Consider the following 26,160-nt stretch of genomic DNA (forward strand, 5'->3'; position numbering starts at 1 on the left):
TATTTCCACGTTGGGATCTTAAAGTGACTATTTCGGTTAGGAACACATTTACTAGCTGAAAGCATCTCTAACAATAACCCGTTATTGCATGTGGAGCTCGATTATTTTTGGTTTCAATCACCACCCAGCCGTATTTACGACTTGTAAACGAATTACGGTATTTTCGTCTGAAAAGTCTTTTCGTCTAAGTCTTTTCTTCCAAGTCTTTTCGTCCAAAAGTTTTTTCATCTAAGTCTGTTCGTCTAATTGTTAAGTCTTTTCTTGAAGCAACTGAATAACTTTTAGAAGGCTAGATAAGGCCTAGATAATTTCTTTATCATGTTTGACTATGGTGTTGGTTGTGTCGGACACTTAGTGCGGATGCTACACTTACGGTAGTTTCTCGGTTATAAGACGCACTCGGCTATAACACACACCCCAAACTTAGCAACTTAGTCAAGCCAAGTTCCAAAACTGAAAATTACGTGAAAATACTCGGTAGTTGTCTATTACTCTTAATAATTTGGATATATCAACAAAGTTGAAATGGTAAACTGGCCACCGTAACGATTACAAAAGCTGACGTTTCGAGCGTTAGCCCTTCGTCGTCGCTCCGATGAAAGGCTAACGCTCGAAACGTCAGCTTTTGTAATCTTTACGGTGGCCAATTTACCATTTCAACTTTGTTGATATATCCAAATTATTTCATTACTCCCACCGACGCAGCCCCAAACAGTTTCTTTCGAAACTATCCGCCTTCATTACTCTCAATAGACGCTCAATAAGAAGCGTACTATTACCATTTCTTTCGCGCGCAATAATTAAACCGCAAGTCTTTATATTTTTGTCACCGTCTATTTATAAAATATGTTGCGTTGAAAATTCATTCAAAACAATGTTATAACTTTGACCAAAAGACTTGATGTTGGACGAATGCACCTTAGACTTTAAACAAAAAGACTTGGACGAAAAGACTCTTGCACGAAAAGACTGAATACCCAACGAAAGTATGGCTTTTTCTTTCCTTTGCTAAACAATTTCATTGGTAAACGTGGTCTTTGGCAGTTTGTGTCATCCAAGTAATTTTCGGCTACCCTTAAGTTTATTATGTTGCGTTTCCTATTACTTCCGACTCGTTTTCCAATTGTTTTTTGTCTCGTCTTGCTTCACACATTTAAACGTATCTTCGCAGTAAGGAGCACTACTTAAGCAGTAGTGAAAATAGTTCATAAGTGATATTCATATATTCTTAGCATTTCACACATTTAAATTATTCGCTTTTTGTTGACGCATTTAAATGCATAGCTCTCCCTTTGCATTTTTTTATGTTCACGTCTAACAGCTGAAACACGAAGGCGTTGTTAAGAATTTTGAACATCTGTTAGGGTCGGATCATTATTTTTCTGGAGGGAGGGTACGATATAAGTTTCTTCTGCGAACATCTCATTTTCCAACATCATCTTCGTGCAAACACTTTTTTTTCCATCAGGTTTTTTTTTCAATGTTCTTTTTATTTGTGATAACTATTACCATTGCACTATTGAACTATTTTACGAAGAACGTAATCAATAGTGCAATAGCGGCCTACTTTGTCGATATACGCCCCAATCACATTTTCAAATTTTTGGCAGCTACCGACGTAAATAAAGCAAAGGGCATACAACAATAAATTCCCATTTTTTCAAGAAATATTCAGCTATTTTCAGATGTGTTATTTGCTTAATACAGAGTGACCACTTTTTAGTGCCCAAATTGTGTTAATTTTTGTACTAGTGCTTCAGTTTTTTTTTTTGTTTTGTTTTTTTTTTCAGTTTTGGTAATAATATTTTTTAATATCTTACCTGACTTCTCTACAAACATTTTTTTTTACCCTATCACGTTTGCAAACAATTCATTTTGTCTTTTCAGACCCTGTAAACAATTTTATTTAACATTTCTCATAACCCCCCTCCAGGAAAATAATGTTCCATTCCCTTAACCCTTATTGCAGTCTGATTGGCTATCGAGGGGAGGTCAGTTACATACATACATACATACATAGATACATACATACATACATACATACATACTTACATACATACATACATACATACATACATACATACATACATACATACATACATACATACATACATAGTTTATTTGGTAACGCAGGTTACAGAATACGCAAGACTGAAGTCCTCATGTGGACCTGCCTATCTACTATCTATCTAAGTTAAATAATAATTAATAGTAATAATACATATATAAAAATATAAAACTATGAACTACAATTTAGGATAACATTAATAAAGAAATTCCTTACTCCTATTTCTTATCATGGAAGATTCCTTATTATAGTTTCAGAGCGAAATTGCGACTTGAAAGCGAGGCTGGCCGATTGTAGATAGACTGGACATGCGCGGAAAATTCTGAAAGCAGTCTAGTTAAAAAGTACACAGCTTTCACCAGTGAGGTTATAAACTGGTAAAGTTTTTCGAAAATGTTCAAACGGTTATTCAAAACATACAGCTTGCTCGACGCCCTTCCTCATGCTCAAAATCTCTGGCGTAACTGACCGATCCAATGCTGCAGCCGCTCTCCGATCTAAGTCAAAGAAACGAGGTGGCTCGAATTTTGAACAATCTCGATCAGTATCAGCAATCAAGTGTAAGTTTTGAACGTGAAGTCGTGACAACAATCTCGCTGTGCAAAGGAACCAAACAAGCTCTCCTTGTGTTCGCTAAACAACAGGGTGAAAGAAATCCTCAGAATGAAAACTATGACATGCAGCAAATCTTTTAGTTAGTTTAAATTTAGAAAATTAAGTAAAAAAGTACTTTCCCATGCCACGTGCATCAGATTCAGTAGTTAACTGGAACATCGGGGATGTCTGTTCGACTGACTATATGATACACAGGAAAGACATTGTGGCAAGGGTAAAGTTTTTCACTCTTTTACTCCTAAGATCTCAGTAAAAATATGTAATTTAAAGTACTGTCTACCATAAAATTCTTATAAATGATGTTAGATTGAAGATTTTGGTATTGGATTGGGTCAACTAGTAATTGCCTAGTAATTAATATTTCTCTGAATTCTCATCACTTGTCTGTTTGGTATGATTTTGATATTGTAATGAGAGATCTTGTCTTGGTCTAACTCCTGCTGAGTATATGAGGTCCCCTATATAAGGACACCAATTTAAAGATTCTCTCTGCCAACATGAGTGCGAGCCCTCACGGTACTGAATTAATTTGTCACCTCTGTTTAATTTGTAGATTGCTCAGAAGGTGTGGAAAGTGGGAAAATCGAGGATACCCTACTACTAAATGGCCCATCACAGGCATTTCATTTCAGTCCTTCTGTGGGAAGACTGAATAATGACAAGGCTTGGTATACCAGAGGAAATGGGCAATGTCTTGAGATTGACTTACTGGAGCTCAGGCATGTCTTGGCCATTGACACTGAAGGATACCAAGGAATTTTGAATCACTATGTTGGGACTTGTGAGATAAAGAACAGTTATGATGGCATAACATGGGTTGGTTACCAAGATGAAAATAACAAAAAAAAGGTACCTGAATATTTAATCACAATAATGTAAATATTCATTCTTTCAGGAACATTACTTCACCAAATGATCATTTGCTTTTAATTTCTTTTAAAAATATGTCAAAAATAATTCGATTGTGTTTTAGGGTTTTAATTTAACAATTATTCGCTGAAGGCTTCTGAGTGCAAGTCCTCTTGGAACTGAATTAATTTGTCACCTCTGTTTAATTTGTAGATTGCTCAGAAGCACTTGGTGTGGAAAGTGGGAAAATCAGTGATACCCTAGGAAATGGCTCATCACAGGTATTTGATTTCAGTCCTTCCAAGGGAAGACTGAATAGTGACAAGGCTTGGTATACCAGAGGAAGTGGGAAGTGTTTTGAGATTGACTTACAGGAGGTCAGGCATGTCTTGGCCATTGCTACTCAAGGATACCAAGGAATTTTGGATAGCTATGTTGGGACTTTTGAGATAAAGAACAGTTATGATGGCATAATATGGCTTGATTACCGAGATGAAAATAAGGAAAAAAAGGTACCGGAATATTTAATCACAATAATGTAAAATTAATATTCATTCTTTCAGGAACATTACTCCACCAAATGATCTTTTGCTTTTTTAATTTTTTTGAAAAGTATGTCAAAGTAATTTAATTGTGTTTTAGGGGCTACATCAAATATTTCATGAATTTTTATGAAACAGAAGTTGAGTTTCATTAATTTATGTTTTTATGCAAAAAATTTTGACTCTTTACTTGCATAATTATATACTTAGCATTTTTTCCAAATGTTTTTTGTTCTTTCTTGATCATGATAATATGTGGATAAATCAAAACATGTTTGTATTCACTTTTAGTAATTCTAAACCATTTTATTACCAATGATTCACTTTCAGCAATCTTTTGGAGGTAGTAACGCAGACACAGGAACGTACGACTACTTCAGATGGGCATTTGAGACACGATTCCTAATATATCCTAAAGAGTACAACAGGCCTTGGTGCAAGTGTCTCAGAGTTGAAGTGAAAGGATGTAGTCACTGTGCTGGTGAGTGAATTCAATAGATTGCCCGCCTTACTCCTAACCGCCTCCCGGTTAGCTCAATGGATAGAGCGCTGGACTGTAGTGCGGGAGGTCGAGGGTTCGAGCCCTGGCCGGACCAACACTCAAGGTCTTAAAATAATTGAGAAGAATTTGCTACCTTTCTATAACATCAAGAAATGGTTAGATATTCTAGTCTTCTCGGATAGGGACGAATAAATGGAGGTCCCGTCTCCTGCAGGGTTGGGACAGGAGACATTAATTTCCCACACACGAGATTACTGTGTGATGGATGTCCTCCCCTGGGGTGGGATGGGTGGGTTAGGACAGCAGGTCCACATCAGCTATTACAGCTGCCAATTAATCAACCTGCTTAAACAAATAAATGAACTTGAACTTGAACTTGAAGAGTGACAACTATCTAAATTCTCCTTGCCGTATCACTGCAGAAGCAGACATAAAGGTCATGAGAATAAAGAAAATGATCACAAACTAAAACATCCCTTGAATGTATATGTTGTAGTTCAATTTTATACTTCAACAGGTTCAAATTTTATTTTCCTTTGTTCTTGGTCATGTTAATGTATGATAATGATTTTGAAACGAAGGAAAATAAAATTTGAACCAAGGATAAAATTGAACTACAACATATATGTATAGACATCTGATAGTATGGAGAATACGCATGCTGATCTTAGATTGTTACAGGTTGATGGATACTTTTAGAAGGAGACTGACTTGTGTCAACCACTGCCCCCACAAAACCTTATGCAATAGTCATTTAACTCCAGTGTTGATTATAAGTGTAGAACTGCACATATTCTTTCCTCAAAATGATTAACTGAAGTGTTTTTAATTGCATTTTTTACAGTTTGCACCTGTTTCTCTGAGTGGCCTTTTTTTCTGAAACCCATTAACCTCACAAATGGAGGACATGTGGAAACTGGGTCAGATAATGGCTGTCAAGGCTGTCATCATGTCCCTGGAAATGCAACATACTACAATTATCTGTTGGAAAACAAGTGGGCCAGGGTATATCTGCAAATCTTCAAAGAGGAAAGATCAGAAGGGAAACTAGTTTTCAAGGTTTTGTGTCTAGGGTTTTGTAAATGTGTTTATAATCGAACTTTAGCCCAACCCTCTTGAATCTTGAACAGTTAGAACGCAATTTTCACATAACCAAAGAGTCTTGCGTATCAATGGATGACTTATTGCATTTGGAATTTTAGGGACCTATTCATGGAGCATGCAGCTTTGTATGCTTGCAAGAAATAGCAGAGTAGAAGTAGCAAAGTACATCTATCTAGCAAAATAATTAACCAACAAAAATTCAACTGTTGATTTTGAGCATAATGCCTTGCAGACAACCTCAGAATCTGTCACCATCACAGGCAAAAAAGATGCAAGAACAAATGGAGATTACAGTGGATTTTCTGGTGTCATTGCAGTGGGATGTGCAGTTGTGTTTGGAGTTGTTCTCATTGTCCTAGTTGTATTTTGGAAGCGGAAGGAATTGTAAGTCTAATATTTTGTGTGGTCAGTTTCAAATTAAATGTGGCTGTCATGTGGTCCCAATCATAAAATGAAAGTGATATTTCTTGTAGAAGCTGAAAAGTCAAGAGTAAACCTTATGGTGTGACAATTTTGAAAGGGCTATATTTAATTTGTTAAAATTTGCAGCAGGATGACCATAATTTATCTCAAGAAAGGAAATCCTGAAGTTGTGAGAAAATCTATCAAGAATTTTCTGAGACCATCCCTAAGTACTGTTTGTTGCAATTCCCCCCGTAAAATTAACATAATATAATTTAGTAATTGCCATGCCATTCCGTCTATTTTAAAATTTAATACTTTCATCAAAGTATTTGTGAAATTAGTTTGACTGCAAGAATGTAGGTGTTATATAAGGTGTATTACAAAACTGTTTCTAGCCACCTGGTTTTTGAGATGTAGCTAATATGTTTTCTGAATATAATATATAATTTATTTGAATTCCTCACTCAGAAAAAACAGTCAGCAAGAAACAAAGCCAGCAGGTTAGTTTTATCTTCACTAGCATTTTATTATAAAAATATTCTACAAATAAACCTCAAACTTCAAGGTACAATGTGCATTAATGATTCCAAATATTAAGCATTGCAATCAATGCCTATGATTTAATGCTCAGCTTGTAATTAGAATAGTTTTACACAAGTTGCATAGGGATATATGCATGTTGAAAGAATGTCATCCTACATGTAAATGGAAAGAGGCAAGCTCGTTGGGAAAAGGTAAAATTGCATTGATTCAAGGCCAGACATGGGATGAATGCCTGACGATAAAATGAAAAAATGCTGATGTCCAATCTCAACCTTAACAACAACATGTAAGTGCTATTGATCAGCACCACAAGTAAATACACGCTATATAAATTGGTAATAAATTAAATGCCTCAGGTTCTAGAGGTGGACTGTTGCATCATTATGGGTCTCAAATGCTTGATGCATAATTAGCCGTAGTTTTTGCTCTTAGATTGTCCATTGCATCATGTTTCCAGTGAGACTCTTATTGATTAACAAAAGCGTCAATTAAAGCTAATTAACTCTTTAACTCCCTGGAAGTTCCTAACATGTACAGTCCTGTAACGTCTTCCTGTAATATCCAAAGTAACATTATCCAGTTATCAGCTTAAAAAAATACTTAAAGTTATTATCAGGTAGAAATTGTTATCTTGATCTTAAACACCAAAATCTTGTGACTTAAATTTACAAGAAAATGTCTGGCAGCTAGAGAGGAGAATTAAGAGTCAGAACTTCCCAGTTAAAGGATTGAAGATGATTAGATTTGAAACAGCAGGATTTTTTCAAAAATAGTAAGAGTCTAGAACCAAAAATGAGTGTTCTGTTGAATCCAACATCGATGAAAATAGCTTCTGATAAAGTACATTGTTTTGATTGGTTTTTAAAACTGATTTTTAATCCTAGTTAGGAACCCAGTAGTTCACAACCAAATTCAAATGGAAAGACCAATAGAGCATGTATCAACCTCCAATGAGGAAGACAGACAATCAACAAACCAAGGACTTATTAACATTAGTGGTAAGTTGATTAAGAACAAGATTTCTGGGGGGTGTTTGTGCAGAATGCTGCCCAGTGCCAGATGACCAAAATGTACAGACCCAGAAGGGGGGCATACCATATATTCTGTCATATTTTTTCATATTCTGTCATTAGGTTTACCTGTAGATGACAATTAAGTGTTATTAATAGTGAATGTTACTAATTTTCTTCTAGGCCTGCAGTGTTATCAATTCTTTGCAATGTGGCATTTGACTTTATTATTTTGGATTTCTAGCATTGCAACTCTTACAAAGGGTAATTTTTGTTGATTTTGATAAATCTGCAATTATTGTAATAATGTAACATTTTTTTGTATAGATTTAACAGCCTGTACCTTTCACTTGTTTATTCCAATGACCTACTGCTGATGTCAATTATCCTTATGAGTTTGCACAGGGAGCCCAGACAAGCAACGAGTCTCATTGTTTATTCGAAAAATAAAGGAATGTCTGGGAGAATATTAAAGAGTCTTATTATCGTAAACTTATATCATGAAATGTCTGAGTTAAAGCTCAAAATAAATGTAAACCTACCTCACTTGCTTGTTTACGATAATAAGACTCTTCAATATTCTCCCATACATTCCTTTATATTTCGAATAAACAACCAGACTCATCGTTTGTCTGGGCACCCTGTGTGAGTTTGGTGGACCAATTGTAATCCCTAAGTCTCTTGTGAATGGAATGGTCGGGCACAGTCAAGCCTTGTGGAGACTGGGCCGAGTAGTCTGAATGTAAAATATGTATTGAACATTAGTGAGCCATGGATAAAACTGAAAGATGATATGCACCATTTAGTCAATATTATGCAAGAATTAGTATATAGAGTACATTCTCAAATCATTTTGTGTCAACTGTGAACATTAAATATGCATTGCGTAGTTACAGTCATGTGCTTGTGGGTTATGAATATTGAATATGATGTAAAGGCAACACAGGAAAAAGGAAGCAATTTGGTATTTGGTGAAGATAACTGTTTTGGTCTTAAATCATATCTTTTTGTATTGATTGTGGGTGTTTTTATTATTCCAGGTCAAGGTGTTTTTCAGCCACAACCCGCCCCTCCTAGAATTGTAGGTTTCTTTGAAGGGAATTTGATTAAGCCAGAAGTAGTTAAGTCTGGCAAAAAGTTTGATACTTCTGAGAACTGGGGCTTTAGACTCCCATGAGATGCACTGGGAGACAACCCACTAGAGTGGCGATGGCAGCATAATGAAACTGATATTACTTTTCCAAGTGCCAAGTACACACTTGGTGCTGATGGTTCATTAACTGGAAGTTACCTGGAAGCTGAGAATAGTGGAAACTACCAATGTTTTGTCAAGGACCCCACTGCCAACAAAGAAACATTCAGTAGAAAGGTGCAAGTTGCAGTAACATGTAAGTGACAAATGTTTGCTCAGGTGGTGGACCTTAATTAAATGTCAGCCTCAAATGAGTGACAGGGTATTAAACTGATAATTAAAAAATATAGGCGGGAGGAGGGGAGGGAAGGAAATTGTCTTGCTGATGTCCAAGCATCTGATTGAGGTCCTGATCACTTAAGGTTTTGGTCAAACTGGCTAATGAATACAAGAACTGTCCTGAATAGTGCTGATGTGACATTCATGTACTGCTGCCTTAATTTGTCAACTTTATACTTGAAAATGTTAAGAGCAGAAGTAAGAACCCTCTGATTAGACCTTCTGAAAGTTTGTTACAGCTGGTGTCATCTTTAAAAATTAAAACCAATCCTAATTTAGACTCTCTTGTTTCCTGCAATGAAGTTTGCCAGACATGAATTTTTGAGAAAAGGGTTATATCAGTAGCTTGCCCAAAACAAGTTGAAGTTGGTATTTTGAACAAGTGTTATAATGAATTTAAATATTCAGCACTGTTTTGTGGATCTGTTAATTTTGGAATTTATGTTAATATTCTTCATTTCCTTTAGATGTTGATGATTTTGTCGATAAAACAGACATTGAAAAGACAGTGAATCTTGGGGATCCTTTTTCTTTTAATTGCCCACCACATGGTGGCAGTTATGGTGCTTCTTATACTTGGGCAAATAAGGAAAACATCCAGCTTAACAGAGATAAACATATAGCCATAACCCCAGTTGGAACACTACACATCATGTTCATCAATCAAACTGATGTGGACAAAATCTCAGCATTGAAAGGAATTGCTTGTACCATTGTTGCAGCAAATACCATCTACCAATCTGGCCTTCTGACTGTGACTAGAAGCAGTCAAGGTGAAAATAGTTATTATAATATTTTACATCTTTCTAATTTTATTTATGCTCACAGTGCTTTAGTTTTTATAAATGTACAAAATGTGTCCTAGCTTACCATGGAGCTGTCAGTATCTCAGAGAAAGAGCAGAGGTGTTTTTAAACTAGTCTGTTTACAGACCCAGATGCCTCAAATGAGCATACATACAGTAATGGCTGTAGGAATGGCAGCACCTGTACATGCATAAATTGGATGCAAGATGGTGGATTTATGTGAAGGTTATGCGCGTGTAAAATTTTACACAAATTATTTCACCTAACTTAAAGTACACGCAGTCTGCTTTAATTTTAGTCAAGTAAAAATTTCTATGTCCATTACATGCGGCTTGCGTGTATTTTCTACCTAGCTGTGAACATGAATTTAACAGTGGAAGTTAGAATCTTAGTCAGTCTGTATTTCAATGTTTAAGAAATTGAGCCTTGCATATGTGTTCTTAGAGTGAGGTTTTATCATCGCATTGCTTTCATCTTTTAAACTTTTCCCCCTCATTTCAAACCACGTTAAGTGAAATTTCCTTTATGGGGGTATCCCAGATTCGATTGATTAAAAATCAAAAGTTTTACCTGCAATGAGCAAACGAGCGATGGAAATGCTTGAGATCATGTGACATAACCAAAAATAACCAAAATCAGAACTTGTGGTGCTTTGATTTAGACATTCAATATGCTAGCTCGGTTTGAGCGATGGCACGCAGTAGAAAAGCAAAAGGTTAGATTCCACTGTAAATGGGAGTACTTCAAGCATACATGTCAATATTAATATTCAAGAAGGAAGTTTTATACACTTTCATGCATGTAGGGTCAAATGTGTGTTATTTTGGATTCTGTTCCCGTGATTGTTTTCACATTTTTAAAAATGCAGTTGGTGAAAAATATTACCCTGCCAGCAATACAGTAAAGATCAACAGAATTGTATTTTAACAACAGCAAAGCAAAACTTTTAGTAAAGCTGGACTACTGTAAAGTAAGACCCACATGTTTTCAATATTCTAAAAATTACATGTTAAAAAATGAAACATGTACTTATGGTGTGCGAAAAAACAAACTCAACAGCAAGTGTCATGAGAATTTAAAACACATCTTTCTCTGGTTATAAACATAAAAAATCAAGCATTTAAAGGTGAAACTGGATGCTGCGGGGAATGAAGTAGCAAGTGTTTAAAACCACAACACAGTTCATTGATGCTGGCAGGATATTTTAAGTTTGTTTGGGCAAAAACATCGATGCCTTATACCACAAAGGTAATATGCTGTGGGTACAAAAGTGTTGGTCTTACATTCAGATCAAGGGGCGGGTGAAAAAGGCGAACACACAATCATGCGTTTTAGCATGATCCTAAAATAGATTTGGCAATGTGCTCATTCACCAACAAAAATCAAATGGTTAGAGGAAAACGAATGAAAAACAGGGTAGTATGTCTTTACTCTTACATGTAATTTATAGTTATAGTCGCTTTGGCAGTGGTGATTTGTGGCAGCCTTATCATTTTCAGAATTAATTCCACTTGTTCAAACTAAACATGAAATGAAAGTGAAATGTAAACAAATGCAAACATGAGGTGAGCCAGCCAATTTGTGATATTCAGATGACAAAACCTCTTTGTGAAACTTTGAAATGCAAAGTCGAAATTGTATGCATTCTTCAAAAACCAGCAGTGCTGTTAGACATGCAACATTTTTCTGCAAGAAAAAGCCACTTAATTTTTACCACTTCGGCTAGTAATAGATGTTCAGCGGTAAATACTCTGCCCTCTTTTACAGGAAACTCTGCGAGTAAAATTTCACATGCACTATGAAGAATTTGCATGTAATTTTTATACACATATTTTTGTGTATTTCTTTTACTTGCACATGACATGCACATAATTTATGTCAATTGCATGCAATATGGCACATCAGTCTGTAATACTGCTGTTCCTGATGCCAGTGCTGTACTTGTATTTTATGTATCTTATGTTACAACCACATTGCTGTGTTAACAAATACATAAACTACAGTAAAGCTAATTTATACTAATATTAAGCAATTAATGGATAATTTTAAAGCATATGATGGTAAAAGAAACAAACACTTGATATAATTGTAGCCTGCGATGAGCCTCCTATGGAGTAGAGTAGAGTGGTGGAGCATCTGAAGTATCAACTAGAAGGTCGCAGTACATGTTGGTTTGATTCCTATTGGGAGCACTTGGCATTCTTTTTTCACTGAGCATGCCCGTGTTATTCTCTGAATACATCAGCATTTACATTATTGTTGTTTTTGTCATTGTTATTATCATTACTGTCGCTAACTATTATGATCATAGTTTCTATCATTAAATTTGTCAGCATACATATATGTGTACATCTATGTGTATAGGTCTAGTGTTATTACTGTTTATTATTGTATTTTATTTCTTTTATGTTTGATGTTTAGTTGACCCTGGGATGCAAAGAACACCTTCCTGGGAAGTAAATTCATTGTCAAAAAGTCTTGAAATAGCTGTAGAAAGAAGAAACAAGACTCTTTACTGCCTGGCTGTTGGAAGGTGATCTAGTTATTGATGGTTTGCCAAAAGAAATTGAAACCCTTTCTCTCCCAAGGTCTTGATATCAGTTATTTCCAATCATTTTGTACTCTCATTGGCACTGGCATGTTCTTGTACATGTAATTTTGCAGAATGTTTTTTTTTTTTCTGACAGATTTGTTAATCACTTATTTCAGGGTTGAAGTTTTCGAATTGGTTGTGTTTTGTTTTTGTTTGTGGGTACAGGTGGAACAAAAAGTATCATGCAGAAATAATTTGGTGGATTTCTCTGTTTTGTTGACATTGAGAGCCGTATGGTGTAATTTGATTTAACCTGAACCACTTTCCCCTTAGGAATCCATCTTGTATTCTGACATGATTGTCCATGATTTTTGTGCTCTTTATCATGTAGTTTTTCCATACTGTTCGTAACTCTCTGTGAGTCCCAGAAGTGATGGAACATGTAACTTCTCCCTTAAATATCCAAAAATTATCCTTCGAAAAGGTGATGACAATACTTATACTTACTAGGTAGAAATTATTTACAAAGTAATGTGTAACACTTAGAGAGGAGAATAATATTACAAGTAACAATCAGATCTCAGTAGTTTAAGGGTGAGGACATTAGTATCCTTTCACTTACTATTTCTAATACTTGATACTTTATCTTTAAAAACTCCTAGGCCTGCTCCAAAAATAACTTGGAAGAAAGATGGTCAGAAAATTACAAAAGGGCAAAATAGCTATGACATCCCAGACATTTTCTTTGGACGGCAGTTGAAAATCATTGACGTAGGGAAAGACAAACATGAATCTACCAAGTACACATGTGAGGCAGAGAATTCAGTGAACAGTGGGAACCCTCTGAGTCACAAAATAAATCTGAAAGTTGAAGGTATGCATGGTAATACACATGGTACATATATGTTTGACTGTAAAGTCAACTCTTTTGCTACGGGACACCCTTGGGAATTGGATGTCCACCATGATGAATGTGCATGGCCATAATAAATGTGGCACTACCACTGTTATATTGGACTACTGATAATACCTACTGAATGGACAGTTTCCTTTGCTGAGATGTGGAAATTTGATAGACACAGTTCCTACTGTTGTGTTCTGCTAGAGGTAGTATTTTTGTTGATTGGAAATTTAAAAACAAATTTCAGTGCAAAAGTCAATTATTATGTATTGTGTGTCTGCATGCTTACGAGAGAGCATGTATAAACAAAAGAAAAATCCAATTTCTACTTTCGGAAATGCCCCTGTCTGCCGGCTCATGAGAGATTATCTGCTTACAGGAATGTGTAAATATTTACTAGATTTTAACATTTAAAATAGTGTAAGCAACATGTACTGTAGGCACAACTAAAAAAATATAAATGTAATGGGGGTAGAGAGCACACCTTTGAGAATTTTAGGACCCCCTCCCCTCCCCCCTCTGGTGTTTAACATTATTTTTACACATAAGTATTCTCCTTAGGTTTTCAGCCAAAATTTCGATTTGACAAATTTGACAACAATTTGCCAAAATCGTCAAATCCATGAACATTCACTTGGTTTGATTAAATTTTGTCAAATCTGCCCATTTTTGTTAATGTGTGCATTTCGGGACATAAGTGCTCACAAGGAGTGAAAGAGTTAAAGAAGGCCATGGAAACATAGAAAAAAGTACTTAACATCAGTATGCATATTCTCCATACTCTGAAATATACCTTATCCTTTTTAGACATCAAAGTTTCAATTGAAGGTAACGGTTTAAGCACTAGTGTGTATGACAAACCTACAGACTCGCATAATCACTTGTTATATTCGTCTTCGCATCCATCTCACGTTAAGAATTCCATTCCTTTTTCTCAGTTTCTAAGACTTCGTCGTTTATGTAGTGATGACTCTGATTTCCACCACAAATCAGAGTCAATATGCCAGTTTTTCGATAAACATGGTTACCCTGTTTCTGTCGTTCAAGCGGGTTACCACCGCGCCGAACTTATTGATCGACATTCAGCACTACAAACGTCGCATAAGTTAGATTCCGACCTCATTCCATTCACTCTCACGTTTCACCCTCACAACCACTCAGTTAAATCCATCATTCTTAAAAACTTTAAATTACTTCAAAACGATCCAGAGACAAGCACTATCTTTTCGCAGCCTCCACTCATTTCATTCAAACGCGACAAAAACATTGGCAATTTTTTGGTCAGAAGTTCTTTCAGACTAATGACCAACCAGGCACTTTGAAATGCGCTCGTGCACGATGCAAAACGTGTCCTTTCATTCACAACACTGATAAAATATCGGAACCTAAACGATCCATTAAAATCATCGATCACTTCACGTGCACCTCGGCCAATGTAATCTATTGCATAACTTGCACTTATTGCAAAAAGAAATACATCGGCGAAACAGGCAGAAGACTAGGTGACCGATTCCGAGAACACCTTCGAGACGTGGAAAGGAATGACAAGGACACATCGAAACCAGTCGCTAGGCATTTTAATTTACCTAATCATTCTAAGCAACATATGGCAATCTGCGGTCTTTCCTTACACTTAGGTAGCACGGAAAGCCGTAAAAATCTTCAACAAAAGCTCATCTTTCAAACCGGTAGTCTAAATCCCACAGGGATCAGCGAACGCTTTTCATTCCACTAATTTATTCTTGTTTTTCTCGTTGCCATGTTCCCCCCAATAACGTAGCTCCATTTTCTGCCTTTAAAAGCACACACAACCCACAATTCCTCTATTCGCTCCGACGAAGGGCTAACGCTCGAAACGTCAGCTTTTGTAATCGTTGCGGTGGCCAATTTACCATTTCAACTTTGTTGATATATCCAAATTATTTCGTTACCCCCACCGACGCAGCCCCAAACAGTATCTTTCGAAACTACCAGCCTTTATTCTCTACGATGGCCCAGAAGGGTCACAGTCCAGTTTTAATTTTTGACAGTCCAGTTTTATTTTTTGACAGTCCAGTTTTATTTTTTTCGACAGTCCAGTTTTATTTTTTTTGACAGTCCAGTTTTATTTTTTTTGACAGTCCAGTTTTATTTTTTTTGACAGTCCAGTTTTATTTTTTGACAGTCCAGTTTTATTTTTTTTGACAGTCCAGTTTTATTTTTTGGATCACAGTCCAGTTTTATTTTTTGGGTACCCAAAAAATAAAACTGGACTGTGACCCATGCGTCACAGTCCAGTTTTATTTCTTGGGTACCCAAAAAATAAAACTGGACTGTGACACATGCATGGGTCACAGTCCAGTTTTATTTTTTGAGTAGTCACCAGACCTCTCTCGATGTGTTGCATGTTGCGCGTGTTGTTTGTTTGGGGGCCATTTTGTACGATGGACGCTATTATAAGACAAACTGTGCGGGAGGAGTTGAGGCGCTCCAATTCTATTGAATCAGAAACGGTGTCTTCTGTTAGCCAACATAATAGTGGCCAAATTGAAGAAGGGTCGGTCTCGGCGGGATCGACACCGAATACATTTTCATCGCGAACGGTTAACCGACTATCTGGTCTTCTGAACCGAATTCGGCATGGCAGTAGAGGCAAAAGCAGTTCAAACAAGAAGCGGAAAATTGAAAAGCAGCATAGGGTACAAGTAAGATGCATGCATTATGACCAAACTAAGAAAAAGTTTGTTACTGTTCGTCAAAAGAATGGCGGTGGCAATCGCTTTATAACATATACTGATGCAGATCCACTGAAGATGGAAGAGCTTGTGGAGAGGGCGTGTGCGTTGTTTTTCCCTGGTGGAAAGAACAGTTTTGCTGGTCATATGGAGGAAATGAACAAATGGATCTGTGACACAACGGGGGTGGCAATTTTCGATTTTCCTGGTAAAGGAACTGTGGAAGACTACCTGAAGAGTAATGGATTGTGTCCTTCCTCCACTTACTTTTACCTACGCACCCAACCACGACATCTTATGGGTGATGAATTTGAAGACAGCAATTACGTTGAGGCGACGAACACAGACAACACGTCATCCACAAAAGTAAGTTCTGTCACAGTATCAGTAACGGCATGTACTACTAAATCTGATGATAGGGAGGTGTACAATGTCTGTAGCTGTTCTTTTGAGAAAGGACAAAACTGTGTCCGTTGTGAGCAGGACCTCGAGTACCAGCAAAGTCTCATGGCCGATTCAGTTGACACTGGACAACCTGAAGAGTTTCAGCCCGAAAGCATTCATGCAAATGATCAGTTGACTTCCTTTATTAGTCCAGTGTCTGTGCATGAAATGAGAGAGCTCCGTTTGGCCCATTTTCAACGAGACACCTGTCATCCAACTGTGCAAAGTCAAGATACTCAAGATCAAAGGCTTGTTTCACCAAGTGAGGACGAAGTGTCCCCTAGCACTGTGGACGGGCCTTGTGGAGTGCTTGAAGAGGGAGGTTATGTCCAATTACCTACAGTTGGTATGGCAAGAGAATCAGCTCAATGCATAGTTTCAGAAAATGGTGAAATTGCCGGGCAGGGGCTTTCACTAACAGTTCATCGTTCATGTATTTGTAAAGATATGATTGAGCATTTTAAAGATGAGAAAATGTTGCAATCTGAGTTAGTGTTTACAATTATCAATGAGAGGGGGCAAAAAGAAGAGGGTGTGGGTGTTGGAGTTTCAAGAGAAGTTTTCTCTTTATTCTGGAAGGAGTTTGCAAATAGCATGACAATAGGGGAAAGAGAAAGAGTACCCTTTGTGAGGCATGATCATTTCATTAAGGAGTGGGGAGCTATTGGTCGAATTTTGGTGAAGGGGTTTAGATCAGTTTCCTACTTCCCTTTGTTCTTATCAAAGGCTTTCATGTGCTACTGCCTGTTTGATGCAGAAGTTCCTGAAGGCATTGTTCTTGAGTCTTTCATTAAATACTTTTCTCCTGTTGAAGAAGAGCTAGTTACAAATTTTCTTGGAAAAGCTGACTTTGCAGATGAAAATGATGATTTGTTTGATTTCTTAGAGAGATTCAATTGTAGGTCACAGTTCAGTCCAGAGAATATCAAGAAAGTGCTTGTAGAGATTGCCAATCAGGAGCTGCTACAGAAACCTCATGTCATGGTTGCCACCTGGCAGCCTATTGTCCAAGAGCTGAAACAGTATCCACAGTTTCAGACTATTGCAGGTATCCAAGGCTTTTATGATAGAATTAATCCAACAAACAAGAAAGTTCTTAATTCACTTGAAGCACAGCCAAACACTGAAGCAGAACGAGATGCGCTAAAATTTCTGCAAAGATACATACGAGGATTAGACAATGCAAAACTAGTCCAGTTCTTAAGGTTCACAACAGCTTCTGATGTCTTAATTACCAACAAGATTGAAGTCTCCTTTACCAGACTGGAAGGTGCTAGTTCCAGACCTATAGCTCACACGTGTGGGCCGCTTCTGGAACTGCCTTCCACTTATTCCAATTTTGTTGAATTGAGACAGCAGTTCAATAATATTTTGGAAAAAAGTAGCTGGGAAATGGACATTATGTGAGTTAACTCTTCAAGCCGCATTGTCATCATGCAAATTCACACTCGTGACTACATGTAGTATTAAATATTTCTTATAGTTTTACTTTGAGGAAGGGAAACGCCTCAATGAATTCATACTATCAAATTGTGAGGGGAAATTTTGTTTAGAACCTTGATTTTCTTCCTTGATTTGTACCTGGTTGTGTTAATTTTGGTTATAGTAGGAATTATTTGCCTGTTATTGACCAAATGACCTGATATTGTTGTGTTGTTTCCTCTGCAACCTTCACCCAAGGAGGGTTGCATAGCCCTGTGATGATTATGAATAACTTGGCATTTATTTATCTGCTCTTGTTGTCTTAGCTCAATTGCCTACTTTTGGTTTGGCTCTTTGTTTGTTTTTTTACATGTTTTGTTTAAGGATTGGGAGGGAAACAATGCTAACCATGAAAAGAATGGACTGACTAAAGAATTTATTTCCCAAGTCAATCCTCTTCATTATGTCAACATTCTTTCAGTCCATACTCTAAAAAATGCAAAAAAAACAAGCAAACAAGACAGAACAAACATTGTTCTGAAGCATTTATTTTTTCTGCATGTGACAGGTTTTCAATCTTGAGATAGATAGCACTGTTTGTAATTAAACCATATGTACTCCCTTATGTTCTTTGCGGTTCCCTTACTGTAATCATTAAGACAAGAACAATGCCTCACATGTTGGGTTAAGTTTGCTCATCAATTAGGTAACTAAGAAGTATGTTATACATGTTCAGTTCACATTTGAGTAACTGACCCAATTCATTTGCCTTGTCCCTTTCCAGTTTATGTGACTATCACACAATGCTTCAGTTAAAAATGATTTGCTGCCTTGAAAAGGCTTAAGCAAAGCAAAGCAAAGCTTGAATGTTCAGGAGAGTTAGAGAGGGAAAACGTGAGGGCAGATGGCTTGGTGCCAGTTCTTTTGGATTTTGGTTATTAAGTTGTCAGTATGCGCTTGGACAGAATATTCCAAGATGTGTATGCTATTATTAAAGGATATTGAGATTTTCCAGTGTTTGCGTTTTGTTTTATTTTCATATCATAAGCATTCTGTTTTTACAGAAAGAAGTGCAACAGTAATATAACTCTTGGCAAAAGAGCAGGCCATGAAGATGTTTTTGAGATAGATTTGCAGAGGAGAGATAATAGATACTTAAAAGTACCTCTTCTCTGTACGTCTATCCAATTACGACAGGTCAGTTGAACCAAGAAAGTCTGGAAACCTAGCACTGCATCAGAAAAGCTCATTTATTACGTTAACCTGTCAATCTCTTGAATTAGTCGCAGATAGAGATCAAGTCCTTCGTTAACATCTTGTGGTAAGCTCAGTCCAAGAACATTCATAACTATTAAAGCAAACTCATCAAACTCTTCACTAAAATCAGCGGAACACATGGTTGAATTATCATTAAACTCTTCTAGTTCATGGAGATCAATGTCTTCTTTGAAGTCCTCTGTGTTATAGAGGTGGGGCAGGAAATACATGCAGTCGGGTTTTCCTCTAGGACCAGTGCTGTTACCAAATTTGCTTGATGCTATTTGATGTTGATTCCACATTTCAGCAACTTGATAAAGCTCTTCCATCTTCAGTGGATCTGCATCAGTATATGTTATAAAGCGATTGCCACCGCCATTCTTTTGACGAACAGTAACAAACTTTTTCTTAGTTTGGTCATAATGCATGCATCTTACTTGTACCCTATGCTGCTTTTCAATTTTCCGCTTCTTGTTTGAACTGCTTTTGCCTCTACTGCCATGCCGAATTCGGTTCAGAAGACCAGATAGTCGGTTGAACGTTCGCGATGAAAATGTATTCGGTGTCGATCCCGCCGAGACCGACCCTTCTTCAATTTGGCCACTATTATGTTGGCTAACAGAGGACACCGTTTCTGATTCAATAGAATTGGAGCGCCTCAACTCCTCCCGCACAGTTTGTCTTATAATAGCGTCCATCGTACAAAATGGCCGCCAAACAAACAACACGCGCAACATGCAACACATCGAGAGAGATCTGGTGACTACTCAAAAAATAAAACTGGACTGTGACCCATGCATGTGTCACAGTCCAGTTTTATTTTTTGGGTACCCAAGAAATAAAACTGGACTGTGACCCATGCATGTGTCACAGTCCAGTTTTATTTTTTGGGTACTCAAAAAATAAAACTGGACTGTCAAAAAAAATAAAACTGGACTGTCAAAAAATAAAACTGGACTGTCAAAAAAAATAAAACTGGACTGTCAAAAAAAAATAAAACTGGACTGTTAAAAAAAAATAAAACTGGACTGTCAAAAAATAAAACTGGACTGTCAAAAATTAAAACTGGACTGTCAAAAATTAAAACTGGACTGTGACCCTTCTGGGCCATCGTAATTCTCCATACCGTTCTCTATACATTTCCTAAGGTGCTGACAAGGAGAATTTGTTTAACAATCAAAAGCTTGTTTTAGTTGTTGATCATTTCCTTTATTCTCCTTACTTTAATGTGTGATTCAGGGATGATATTGCAAGGAGAAATTAGATGTTAATCAGTCTTAGGGGCTAAAAGGTTAATGCTGACATGAAAGTTGAAAATTTTCTGTCAGTACTGTAAGCTAAAGAACAAATTTCTTCCTTTTTTGGCTAGTCGCTCCGCGGTGGCGCATCAAAGCTCCCAGTTGGAAGTTGGAGGTAGAGATTCAAGGGAATGGCTCGTTGCTTTGCGATGTATATGCTGATCCTGTGCCCTCTTTCAAGTGGTACAAAGATGGAAAGAGAATTCTCTCATCAAAGTAAGTAAATACTGGCTGAGCTGGTGGCTTTTGTACTCATTAGCATGCACTGTCTAGAGGTAGAGCCTCTCTAGCCGGTACATATGGAGTATGCTGCAATGATTTGATTAGCAGCCCCATCACAATAAGCGCTCTCTCTGTGGTATGCATCGCGCTTGAGTTTGCACCCCTATTGAGTCAGCACCCTCACCCCAATTAACAAAATTAATGGTAAACACCACAGCGTACACTGTTGAGTTATGGATGCACGTGGGAGGTTGCTAAGCACGAAAGAAGCGTAAGAGTCTCGCGAGGCCGTAGCCGAGAGCGACTCTAGCTTCTTGAGTGCTTAGTAAACCTCCCAAGTGCATCCATAACTCAATAGTGTACACTGTGGCGTTTACCATTTGTTTTATAACATAACATTGATACATTGTAGCAAAACAGTTTTAAATTTATGAAACAAATCTGGTGCGACCAGAAAAAACAAGCGCGTGGAAAACTAGTCTTTGTCGTTTGCTCACGTCAGCAGCGAACACCCATGGGCAAATGGTGGACGTTGAATTGACCAATCAGAGCGCGCGCTTTACTTTGGTTACGTTATAATAAGCACTCCTATACTTCTAATAAATGCTCATATTTCAGTAAGGGCCTGAATTCTGTCTCAGTGATAGCGCTGCTAGATTACATTCCCTACCATTATAACGGCCAATTTTGTAACTCTGTTTTTTTTAATGCGAATTGGCAATGTGGGTGACATTCAGCTGGTGCTTTTTTTCGGCCTAAGGCATAGAACTGGACTATTCTCGTAGGAAGAAGTGATCAGATTGCTGGGAAAAAAAGTCAAATCATTCCCTATCTTGAATTCCACAGTCAATATGTCGTAATAGATGATGACAAGTTGAGGATCCAAAATGCTAGACTGTAGGAGGATGGTGTTTACCAGTGTGTTGCAGAAAACAAGCATGGAATGATTGCGTCATCCACTTGGATGTATATCCGCGGTGAGTAGCTGAAGTGTTTCTCATTTACACCCTAGCGTCAGCTTGCTTATTCTTATTCTAGAGCATGTCTAGTTGGTGATCATTTCCTTGATTCTCCTGACCTTAATGTGTGATTCAGGGGTGATATTGTAAGGAGAAATTAGATGCTAGTCACGCATAGAGGAACACAGGGTTAATTCAAACAACTTAGTGCATTTTAGTGATTCCGATTTGCATTTGTTTTTTCAGCTAAAGCACCCACGTTTTTAAACAATCCTCTGGGTCCCTTTTACTTGTTCAAGAATAGTCAAGGCGTTCTAAAATGCGAACCAGAAGCTGCTCCTCCTCCAACATTTGAGTGGCTCAGAAATGGAGAAAAGATCACAACTGGTGGACGCTACATAGTTCAGAAAGATGGCGTCTTGTTGATCAATGTTGCTACTGAGAATGATAAGGGCGAATATCGTTGTAAAGCCAGGAACATCTTCAACACGACCGAGGATGTTGGGGCAGCAACTGTTTTTGGTTAGAAAGTCATATTTATAGACAGGAACATCCTCTCCGTAGAAAGAATAAAAGCATTGTTTGGTTCTGTTGGATTTACTTTATTACTCCCAAGATCTAGTTTTAAGAATTTGGTATTGGATCAAACTAATAATCCCCTAAGTGATGCTTTTCTTTATTCTCATCAACTGTCTGCTTGATATTAATGATTGATAGTATTGATATTGCAAGAAGAAATTCTGTCTTGGTCACACATGGGAGTTAAAAACCATATCACTTCCAAGATCTCATGAATAAATCTCCGTACTGTATGCCATTCAATTCTTAAGATGTTAGTATTAAGAATTTGTCGTTAGGGAGAAATTCTGTGTAAGTCAGTTATGGGAGTCAAGGGGTTTGTCTATTGTTTTCTTTGTCACAGAAAAAACACGAATTACAGTTAAACCAGACGACAAGATTGTTCTAGAGCGCGTTAATATTGACCTTCGTTGCCGGGCTGAGGCCGATTCAAGACTGGAACTGAAGTATTACTGGAGGAGAGATAATGCAGTTGTTCAGTACAACTCAAAGATAGAGTGGTTGGAAGAAGAAAACGTTTTAAAAATCTCCGATATAAGTGTTAACGACGCTGGCATTTACACCTGCGTCGCTTACACGCCTGAGCCTAGGAAGTCGGAAGACCAGGCATCAGCTAAAGTTTATGTTAAAGGTTTGGTCTTAATAAAAAATCGAGTAATTCAAAGTTTCAACGTTACCCCCTCCCACCCCCAACGAGCATTTGAACTTTGAAGATCGTCTCATTCCAGTTGTGGATACTTGAACACAGCTTGTAAGAGGTAGTTATTGACAGATCTGGAAGTAGAAATAGAAGTAAGAGAGAAACAAATCGCAGTCCTCAAGTGGTTAATTAGGTCAACTATTGTTCACTAACTTATCTGCAGTATTTAACCGCATCTTCCTTTTTTTTTTTCTTCAGGAGTTCCGTTCCCTCCAGTGGGCCTGAAAGTAAACGAGAAAACGTGCATCGATCGGACAACAGTACTCGAATGGATTACCATCCCCTCCGATGATGCTCCCATTTTGCACTTCCTGGTTGAACAAGAATCGAACCATGAACCGGATGTGTTTTATCTCCTGTACAATGAGACAAACCCCAATGCAATATCCGTCTTGCTTAACCTTACCGGCTGGTCGACTCTGCGCTTCCGCATGAGAGCTGTAAACAGTTTTGGCCCAAGTCGTCCTAGTTTATCCACAGAGCCTGGAATTTGTAGAACATCTCAGTCAGGTGTGTTTGTGTTTCTGTGTGCGAACACAGCGGTCAAACGCAATGCTTGCGCGAGGGGATCAATTTTGGGTGCCCATGCGCCAATTTCCTGCATTTCATAGGAACCAACTCTGTCTCGCCAAATAAGCGAAAGAAATTGAAACGTCCTTAGAAATCCGTAAAAGGAAACAAAACTAGGGAGAAGGAAAACTCGAGATTTTTCGAACACAAAGCTTATTCGTGACTTCTGCCTGCATTCCTTACAGCTCCAGAGAGATTCCCAGAGAACTTGCGTGGAGTACCAAAGGGGGCCAATGAACTTGCTATTGCTTGGACGGTAAGTACCTTTTGATTTACCGAAGCTCACCACGTGACTTAAAAATAATCCTGGATTGCTTTGGCATTGCTTTACTTTGCTCTGTGATTGGTCCAGGAAACTCCCGCCACTTTCTCAACCAATCAAATGCAAACCTAAAACCAGTCCCGACTTGGTCGCCCGCGTTTTCCCGCGCTCTCGGCCATGTGATCATCTTTAATTTGAATTCTCATTGGCTCTTGGACGTATTTTCCTTTCTTCTGACTGGCTGCTGTGATAATTTTGGTTTTAGTTTGACGACAGTGGATCGAAAAACGCTCTGTAGAATTTGGACCATTTTCATTTGAATTGATTGAAGAATTTTTTTTAATTTGGCAGAAATTGCCAAAGGCGTACTGGAACGGACCCGGATTTCACTATTTCTTGGAGTACAAAAAAGTCGTAGAACCGGCGAATGAAGATTTTCCTGATAAATGGGAAGATACCAGAATCCTTGCTGAAGGGTCCTCCTTTAAAATCGACAATCCTGGGCACTATGAGCTTTGGGAGTTTAGGATTCGCGCCGGGAACAATTTGGGCCCAGGACCCTTTAGTGCCATCGAACGATCCCGTTCTGGCCAAGAACCACCTGAAGGCCAACCGAAAGATGTGAAGGTGGGGAAAATACAAGCGCGCAATGTGGAGCTTTTATGGCAGCCTGTTGATGCCCCGGCTAGAGGAAGTGTTGATGGATATAGGGTAAGGGACCTAACTCTTTCACTCCCAAGATCTCATTAGCAATTCTCCTTACTGTCTGCCACACAATTCTTATGGTGTTAGTATGGAGAATTTGGAGCTGGATCAGTTGATAGTCCGTTAGACAGTTAATCAGCTGATTTTTTCTTTATTCTCATAGTTTTTCTGCTGGATATTGTATTGATATTGTAAGGAGAAATTCTCTCTTGGTCACTCATGGGAGTCAGGGGCCAGCTTACTCTTAGCATGGTCCAGGTGTTTTTTAGTTTGGTAAACGAAGCGCGTTAGTACACCGAGCGATTGAAGCGGAGAAGTAAAAAAAGGGAGAGAGCTCTGGGTCGGTCGACTCGTATCTGAGTTTTTTGCGCCGTTCACTATTTCGACCCGTTTTCCTAACTGAAAGCCGGAAACAAGCTACTTAACAAACTGTAAACTAACATTTCTATATGTGACCGTCGGAACGAGCGCGGTGATGTGGATAGAGTAAAACAAATTTAAACAATTTAAATACAGATTCATAGACACATAGATTTACTGTATTGTTTAAACGTAACTTGGTAATGTCGACTTCAAAACCCCAACCTCGATTGTGAAGAAAATCGAGAATCGCAGATTAAGTTGTGAGCTTCAATTTTCTTGGCTGAGAAAAAGTTAATTGTACTTTGTATCTTGATTTGATGATGTTTCAAACAGCTAACAGCTCCAAACGTTTGTAAACTCTACTTAAGCCTCGATAATCGTATTTCCGTGGAGAAAGTAACTAGGATCGTGTTTTGAGTCTCGAAACGTCAAGTCGAGTCAAGTCGAGTCGAGTCGAGCTCCTCTGATAATCTCTGAAGGTTTCTTATCTTTTCTTGTGTGCAAAAATTGTAGATTTTTTACTGGTGCACAATCCTTTCGGCGAAAACAAGGAGAAGAAGACGATCCATTCCAAGCTGTGCGAACTATACCGATGTAAAGGGGCGAACTACCTCTTCAACGGCAGTTTTAGACCTGAAACCTTACACCTCTTGCACAGTAGTAATAAAGGCTTTCAACAGCGGAGGGAAAGGCCCAGCAAGTTATGAAACACATTTTGACACACTGCAGGATGGTATGTTTAAACAATCTTGCAGTAGCTTAATTTGTTTACATTGCATCTGCGCGACTGCACAGTTAACATATATCTGAGTGGTACTGTTGGAATTTGGAATGAGGAAACAGAACAAGGGAATTTATTTAATTTTAGGTACCGTAAGATCATCGAATGAAAAGGTGAAGTCAAATTAGACTGAAGTCAACTAATGCAAATGCAATGCAGCGGTTTTACAAATGAGGGTTCTTGGAAGGCCTAGAGAGGCATTGAAATTGCTTCCTTTGTTCCCCGCTTCCAATCGCATTTGAGCAGGTATTCAATCCGTGCCTTCATTGTAAGCGTTAGAATGTCGGCCTGCTCGCGGGATAGGTGCACCCCTTTTACTTTGTTTTTACTGCACCCACTTCTAATACTAAAATCTCACTATTTTTTTTACTTATGTTGCAACTTGGCGTGTGTTTAATTTTTAGTTCCTGGACCTCCGTCAGATGTGAAAGTGTACCCATTTGCGTTGTACATCCTGGTCACGTGGAAACCGCCTGTAGAACCCAATGGAATCATTAAAAATTACCAAGCGGGATCTGCTAAATTCAAGGGTTCA

The 26,160-nt window shown here is 38.0% G+C and overlaps 1 protein-coding gene and 1 pseudogene across 2 annotated transcripts in view; both read left to right on the top strand.

Annotated features, from left to right (window-relative positions):
- The window catches only part of LOC148730049 (fibronectin type III domain-containing protein-like), a 69,519-nt pseudogene that overhangs the window by 578 nt on the left and 42,781 nt on the right, over positions 1–26,160 (top strand). Inside the window, exons 2-11 of the transcript XR_016001093.1 lie at positions 3,237–3,531; positions 3,744–4,044; positions 4,405–4,555; positions 5,421–5,635; positions 5,913–6,064; positions 6,554–6,585; positions 7,513–7,626; positions 7,822–7,902; positions 8,679–9,026; positions 9,577–9,882. The product of XR_016001093.1 is annotated as a fibronectin type III domain-containing protein-like (transcript). The remainder of the gene's footprint in view (positions 1–3,236; positions 3,532–3,743; positions 4,045–4,404; positions 4,556–5,420; positions 5,636–5,912; positions 6,065–6,553; positions 6,586–7,512; positions 7,627–7,821; positions 7,903–8,678; positions 9,027–9,576; positions 9,883–26,160) is intronic.
- Positions 15,734–18,946, top strand: LOC148730050 (uncharacterized). The gene has a single exon (XM_088759798.1). It carries the CDS (start codon positions 15,734–15,736, stop codon positions 17,912–17,914), a length of 2,181 nt encoding a protein of 726 aa, XP_088615924.1. The 3' UTR covers positions 17,915–18,946.

Source organism: Stylophora pistillata, chromosome 5 (assembly GCF_964205215.1).
Source record: "Stylophora pistillata chromosome 5, jaStyPist1.2, whole genome shotgun sequence".
In the NCBI taxonomy this organism is placed as follows: domain Eukaryota; kingdom Metazoa; phylum Cnidaria; class Anthozoa; order Scleractinia; family Pocilloporidae; genus Stylophora; species Stylophora pistillata.

Bases quoted from the DNA above. Each gene is read 5' to 3' on its own strand.
- LOC148730050 (XM_088759798.1), top strand. From the start codon at position 15,734: ATGTTGCGCGTGTTGTTTGTTTGGGGGCCATTTTGTACGATGGACGCT.